The sequence below is a fragment of the Phaethon lepturus genome, unplaced genomic scaffold (assembly GCF_000687285.1).
Source record: "Phaethon lepturus isolate BGI_N335 unplaced genomic scaffold, ASM68728v1 scaffold39152, whole genome shotgun sequence".
Taxonomy (NCBI): domain Eukaryota; kingdom Metazoa; phylum Chordata; class Aves; order Phaethontiformes; family Phaethontidae; genus Phaethon; species Phaethon lepturus.
In genome coordinates, this window is record NW_010523297.1 from 1 (window position 1) to 7,082 (window position 7,082).

Below are 7,082 nucleotides of genomic sequence, written 5' to 3' on the forward strand. Positions count from 1 at the left end.
GGGCCGCGCACGGGTTGGCTGTTTTCTGGGCTCCCGGGTGACGCCGCCGTGGTCTCGCGCGGGTTTCCGTACAGCAAGCGCCGTGGACTGTCTGCGGGGCTCGTGGAACCCGGCCTTCCCGCGTGGGGTCCGTCACGGGTGCGCGTGCTGACCCGCTGTGCCGGAGGGTCACAGGGATCTCTCTACACCCCTTGCTCCTTTCCAAAACACACCAAAATGCTGCCTCCTGCTGCGAAAAATGAATAAAATTCCAGTTTAAGGTACTCGTCCCGCTCCCATGAGCGGAGAACAATACTTACTGCAGCCACCCCCGACCTGGGACCTGACAGCGTCTGGCCTGTGGGCCGTTCGGCCCTGGGCAGGCCCATCGGTGGGTACAGGCAGGGTCTGGCAGGAAGGCGAGCTCAGTGCAGCCGGCCTGCAGTGCCTGGAGCTGCGGCGTGGCACTCGCGTTCCGACCGGTCTCTTTGGAGTGGGAATTGCCTGACAGTTTTGCAGCAAAACTGGGGGCCTTGTTGTTGATTTGTGCCTCTGGCTCTGCTGCAGTGAGACAAGCAGTGATGGAGAGGAAGGCAGAGATGCCTCTCAAGTCTAAGATGTCCTTCTGAGATGTATTCACATCTGTCCACATCCCCGTCGTGACATACTGCACGTGTCAGTTTACAGCCCTCCTTCTCCTCTTGTTCTTTGCAGACTGACGCAGGTGAGATGGAGTCGCTACAACCCCAGTTTCTTAGAGCCAGAAGTGAACAAGGAATTGTATCAGAAACCTTGGGAGGAGCTATCTGAGGAGGAAAAGGAAAAACAAGAGCTTAAGGCTGTTCAACCCATAAAAGCTGCTCCTCCCAGTGTCTCCAGCTCTGTGTTCAGCGACCCTATGATCAGGTCAGAGAAAGCATCATCTCCTCTGTTACAGCTAGGTCCCATGGAGCCAAAATGCTTGGGAGCTCTGCTGTCCTCCTCAGCCTTTACTTGCTGTGCTTACACATTGCCTTCTGTTACGGCACAATCCCTCTATTCTGGGTTAATCTTTTCCCTCAAAGCCTGACTGACTGACAGTGATTAGAGATAATTACAGCAGATCTAGCAGCACCCAGACTTAGCCATGGGAACAACACAAAGGGGGGGTCTTATTTCTGTGGGTGATAAAATCAGAATTTAAATCAGATCACATTTGTCTTTGTGTTTACAGTAAATTCACCAATATGATGATGAAGGATGGAAATAAAGTGCTGGCCAGAAGCCTCATGGCTCAGGTGAGAACTCACGTTTCTTCTCACTATAGTGTTAAAACCATACAAAATGGAAGGCTGGGACGTCAAGCCCACTGTAATTAGGAATTACCAAAACTCAGCTCATCTCTGCAGTCCTAGTGCATTTCCCTCTGCACACCCAATACTCTCACCTTTACCTGAACAGATGTACATTTTTTACAAGCCCCAACTTCATTCAGCTCACAGACCAGGTGGTGATAGCTTAATGGAGAATATTCTCTTTCCACTCTTCAGTGTCTCTTGGACCTTATGTAGAATCATAGAATCATTTAGGTTGGAAAAGACCCTTAAGATCATTGAGTCCAACTGTTAAACTAACACTACCAAGTCCCACTAAAAGCACAATTTTCTCAAAAGATCTTTCTTCCAGCTTGCTTTCATGCCTTGTCTTCTGTAGAACTTGCCAATGAAATCCCACAACTGTATCACCTATATGACACAGCTTTGACCCCTGCTCTGACATACAGTAACTGGTTTTAGCTGGTGGTCCCATCTGGTCTGTTCCAGCCCTTGAAACAGGGACATACATTGCCCAAATGTTCCCCAAGTAACTGCTGATTCCTTGTGACAGAAAAGCACACAGATTTGGGACTCTTCAGTCCAGGCTTTGCGGGGGGAGGATGCTTAATGCACACAGACCTGTATGCCGTCACCGCTTTGTCCCTGCCCTCCTCCTGGCCCAGATCTGTGCTACTTGGCCTCTTCACCCCAAATGCAATGTCCTATAAAGAGACTGAAGAACTGGAAGAGGGTGAAGTAAAACTTGAGTTAGAGAATCCCCGACTGGCCTGTTGCCTACAGGGCTAGAAAACCAGCTGCTCAAGTGAAAATGGGGTGCTTGTAGAGGTGTTGTAACTTCGTGGAGTAGGATAATCCATCTGCTGTGCATGTCTCCTTTCTTATCTTTGTCCCAAGACTCTAGAGGCCATTAAGAGGAAGCAGCTGGAGAAGTACCACAAAGCTCCAGAAGATGAGAAGGAGACAATTGAGTGCAACCCTTACGTCATTTTCCACCAGGCTCTGAAAAACTGCCAGCCCATCATTGGGCTCAGCAGCATCACAAAAGGAGGCAAAACCTACCAGGTGAAAAGGGGAGGCCTGGGAGCACATCTGGTCAGGAATTAGCTAGGGAAGCAGATGAACTGGTTTCCACCCCTTAGCTCAAGCTTTCCTCTCCTTGGAAAGAGAGCCATTTTGCAATCTGGATTAAAACACCACCTAGAAACTGTCCAAGATCAGGACTCTAGCCTGTGAGCATGGTAATTCCTCTGTCAGCAGCAGTGTCTGCTTCTCTGACCAGACAAAAAGAGTACGCAGCAAATGTTGTCCAAGGAGACAGGGATCAGTGACTTGCAGCAAAAGAATTGGCAGTCCCGGGACTACCAGTCCCGTCCTCTCTGCTGCGTTGTGTTGCTTGGGTAGAGGCCCCAAAGCTCTGGGGAGGGTCAGCGTAGCAGAAAAGGTCAGTTCGATACAGTGCGATATTTAAAGCACGAGCAGAATCTGTCTCGTAAGTATGTGCTCTGCACCACTCAAGACCCGATGGAGAAATGAGATGTGGAGGCATTTCTCTGTCATTCAGTGCAGGGGAGAGGTGATCACCTCCCACTTCAGCTAGCACAAACCAGCCTGGATCCAGTTCCCAAATAGGCCAGAAGTCCTTACAAAGGCCAGCATCTGCCAGCAGTACCCAAGGCTGATCAGAATTTCCATTTTGGTAGCAATGGCCAGTTTCCATGGACAGAGGAGGTGAACTGGCACAGATCAGCTGTTGGGAGCTGGTTTTACTGCAGAGAACAGCATGCTGCCACTGGAGTCACAGCATGGTGTAAATCTACACGTGTCCAGCTGGACCTTTACGACCACCGGAGAAGAGCAGGTTACTGCACCCTCACAGTGTGATAACTGTTACTGTTTAAACCTTTCCCAGGTCCCAGTCCCTCTGAAGGACAATCGGAAGCGCTTCCTGGCCATGAAGTGGTTAATCACTGAGTGCAGAGAGAACAAGAACCGTCGGATGTTGATGCCCGAAAAACTCTCCCAGGAGCTGCTCCAGGCCTTCAACAACGAAGGGCCCATCATCAAGAAGAAGCACATGCTGCACAAGACAGCAGAGGCCAACCGGGCTTACGCCCACTTCCGCTGGTGGTAGGGACTCTGTGCACAGGACATAATGCCACCACCCCCATGGCCTGGAGAGCAGAGCCCCAGGGCTGCTGGCCTGGGAGAAGAGGGAAAGGGTGGAAGATCCCTTCCAGCCAGCATCTGAACTTAAGCCAGGGACAGCCCTGGCACAAAGTTAATTTCCTTTGTGCTTGTTTGGATGGGGGAAGGGGGAACTTGAAGGAGTTACCGACCCCTGCACAGATGCTGTAGTTACTTCATAATCACTTTCCTGTGAAGAGAAGCCTTAGATGTTTTTCTTAGAGCAATGCTGTACAAAATAATCTTCCACTTACCTGTTTCCTGGGGACTTTTAAGTGTCTCTGCTCCTGTAATCAGTAATGTTTTTCCCTTTTTAGCTGCACAGCTAAGAACAGAGCTGGATTTTTTTCCATACCATAACCAGCCTTAGCTTGATTGGTACGATTGGTACAAAAGGCCTTTTTTTTGGCTGAGGTTCTGACCATCAGCAACATTGTCTGAACAGATTTGATGGGGTTATTAACAGAAAAAATAAAACCAGTTTTATGGGGAAGGTTTCTCGATTCCAAACCTTTGTCTCTGTTGCTTGAGTCTCATGCTGCTCTTTCCAGCTACCCTGGTTGTATAAAGCCATGCTGACACACCGGAGAAGAAAATTAGTATTGCAGCCTTAAGGCTTCAGTCAGGAACAACTTTTAAGTATTGTTCACAGCTCAGCAGCTGTGTAGAGAGAAAACAGGACACATGTTAGTGGAAAACTTTTATTAGAAAAAACCTTCAATAGACTGTCTTGTTTCCTTTCCTCCTCTCCCATTCTTATATGAAACATACCATAGTTGAAACTTGCAAAATTTTGAAAAAACATGACAGTTATTGTATAAAACTTATAAAACCTGTTCCTAGCTACATGTGCTCAGGGACCTATCCAGGCTGCCCTGTGGCTAGTGGCCCATGGGGGAGGCTGTGTTGCGTGCAGGTACAGCCAGTGTGCTGGGTGAAGCCTGGGAAAAAATAGCCATTGTGAGGCCACAGTGTTTTCCGTGACTTGTTCCAGAGGACCAGGTACAAACCAAGCTGTGAAAGATTTCTCCTCTGCGTCCCACAGCTCTGCTGGCTCTCAGGTGAATCAAAATGCTTTCAGCCTCAACTATACTTTCCTTAACACTCATATAAAATGCTGGTTTGAGCTAGAAGCCTTCCTTGCCCTTTGCTGGCAGCAGCCCAGTATCAGACAAAATCAGTGGGAGAACTTGCTGGTTTAAATGTGCCCTGCCCTTCCCACCTCTCCAAACTGCCAAAGTCAGGCTAGCACCAGTTGTGGCCTGACAGTTACGTTCCCAGAGGCTCTAGCCAGTATAAATCCTATTTACAGGAAGTGCTAGAAAAACATTAACATGAGAAGAAATTCAAACTTGGTATGAAGCTTGCTGGTGAAAGTGCTGGGGACATCTCTCCACCTCTTCTGTAGAGAGGTTAATCTGTCACTTCGCTGTAATAGTATTTCTGGGCAGCGTCCGTCATCTTCCAGTCGGCAGCCCGAAACTCAATGATCTCCAGCAATAGGAGCTGGGACAGGGAGCTGAGCCCCTCCTGCAGAAGGAAGCCATCTCGGAGGAGGGAGAAGAGCTCATCCATCCGCTGCGAGTTCATCTTCTCCAGCTGCTCGCCTATGCGATGGAGCTGTAGGACCAGGCAGTCCACCTTCAGAAGGAAGAGAAGATGGCTGAGTACAAAGGAATGGGGAGGTTTGGCACATCTCTGTTGAGGTCCCTATCAATCACTTATGACCACCTCATCCTGTGCCTTCTGTTCTGGACTTCCAAGAGGCAACGGTTCTGCTACCCCCAAGTTGCTGTGATCCAGGAGGCAGGAGAGGCTGAATCTGTTCCAATCTGTTGTAGTAAAAGCGCTGGAAAAGCACATCCTGAACTCCCCTGCCTCTTAGACAAAATTGCCAGAGAAATGCGCCCGCAACAGGCGGAAAAGTGTTAATTTTCTGCAGGATGTCCACGAGGAGATGGCAAGGCTGAAGCTGAGGCTGGAGTAAGGAGGTGCCTCCAAGAACAGAGGGAAGTGGCTGGAACACACACTAAAGGTCTTAGAAGGTCCAATGATTTGCAGGAAATGGGCACTAACTTGGTCTTTGGAGAAAAGGGGAAAGTCGATGGGTTGCAGAGGTGGGAGGGTTGTGGCAAGATGAAAAAAAAGCCCAAAGGGCCCATCCAAGGGCCCCTACATTTTACAGGGACCCCACGGCTACGGTGCCTCGGCAGGTCAGTGTGACAGCTGCTTTTCCAGGTGTCCGGCAACCAGGGCTGCTGGAAAAGCAGCTGGTTTCTGTGAAAATGAGGGAGAGTCGTCATCTGTGTTTTTCTCATATGATGCGAGGTGAACCTGCATAACATCAGACGGCCCCTGCTTCGAAGGATGGCCGGGCTGCTGGGTCTCCAGGGACAACACTTGGGCAATAGGGAGAAAAGCTGCTCCGAGGGAGGACATGCAGCCTGGGCCACAGAGTCACAACCTGCACCTCCACCCTGCTTCCTTCTGGGCTGCAAGATCATCCTGCCCGGCAGGTCTCCTTCAGTGTATACTGGGGAGACAGCTCTCCTTCCTCTGCACCAGGATGCGGAGACAGCATGCCCCTCGGGCTGTACTTTTTGCTGGTCCTTGGCAGGACAACAGGAGCATTAGTAGCCCTTTTCCCTGCACTCACCTCTTCCTCCTTCCGCAAGCTGTCGGGCTGTGCCAGCCGGAACAGACAGTCATAAACAGGGTTCACCAGAGCCATCATGGGCATGTTGTTCACCTATAAGGAGTTAGGAGCCATCGTCAGCTTCTGGGGCCAGAAAGGGAGGAGTCTGCAGCTATTTTAAATAGTTGTTCCCTTGCTGCTCTTCAAAGAAGGAAGCAGAATTTAGTTGTGCTGCCAAATGCTGTATCGGTAGCATTTACATAGGAGACCAGACGTTCAAGTCTCCAAGAGCCAGAGAAGCTGAACAACTGATGTAAAAAACATCTATTTTTAAACGTAAGCAGGTAGTCATGGGAGATAAGCTTGTTGCACCAGCATTTTTCCTGCCTGCAGCTCTACTTGCTTCATTTTTACACCTATTACAAGCAGGCATCCAAGTATACACACTGCAGCAAAAGCTTGCAGACAAACTCCGCCAGTACATGGGCTAGAAATGATGTGAGCTCCCATGAGGCCATTGGGACCTCATAGCCACTAAACTAGTTCAGTCTGGGACATTTGGGAGCAGGCAAATCAGGCGATTTCAAACACCAGGTACAAAATATGGAAGCTCAGACTTTGTGACCGTTCCCGGAGATGGCTCTGCCTCTCCAAGCTTATTCACTTGCCCGTAGGTAGCAAGAGCGCGGGCAGCATCCTTGTGCAGAGAACTGGCTCTGGCCCCCACTGCTGAGCCGCGTCCCCAGGCTCCATGCAACACCCATCCGACACCCCTGCCTTTGGACCCCCAGGCCCTTCATGCTCCCCTAGGCAGCAGCAGCGGGGTGCTCCTGCTCTGGCTCCTTACCCTCAGGTAGTCGAAGATGTTGCAGATGAAGGTGACGTAGCAGATCCATGCCTGGAGCGAGCGGGTGCGCAGCTCCTCCCTGTCCTTGTACTCCTGCTGCAGCCGGTTCAGGAGGCTCCTC

General features: G+C 50.2%; 2 protein-coding genes across 2 annotated transcripts in view; one reads left to right on the top strand and one right to left on the bottom strand.

Annotated features, from left to right (window-relative positions):
* Positions 1 to 693: 693 nt before the first annotated feature.
* On the top strand, positions 694 to 3,542 carry MRPS7 (mitochondrial ribosomal protein S7; the record flags this gene model as incomplete). The annotated part of the gene is made up of 4 exons (XM_010282088.1): positions 694 to 885; positions 1,193 to 1,256; positions 2,190 to 2,357; positions 3,205 to 3,542. Coding segments are annotated over 4 exons (646 nt in total), but the record flags the coding sequence as incomplete, so codon positions are not given.
* A 1,319-nt stretch (positions 3,543 to 4,861) lies between these two features.
* Positions 4,862 to 7,082, bottom strand: part of MIF4GD (MIF4G domain containing) — a 3,566-nt gene continuing 1,345 nt past the window's right edge. Inside the window, 3 exon segments of the mRNA XM_010282086.1 lie at positions 4,862 to 5,120; positions 6,136 to 6,228; positions 6,962 to 7,082. The exon segment at positions 6,962 to 7,082 is cut by the window's right edge and continues 14 nt beyond it. Of these exon segments, the coding sequence (XP_010280388.1) occupies positions 4,893 to 5,120; positions 6,136 to 6,228; positions 6,962 to 7,082 (442 nt within the window). The 3' untranslated portion in view covers positions 4,862 to 4,892.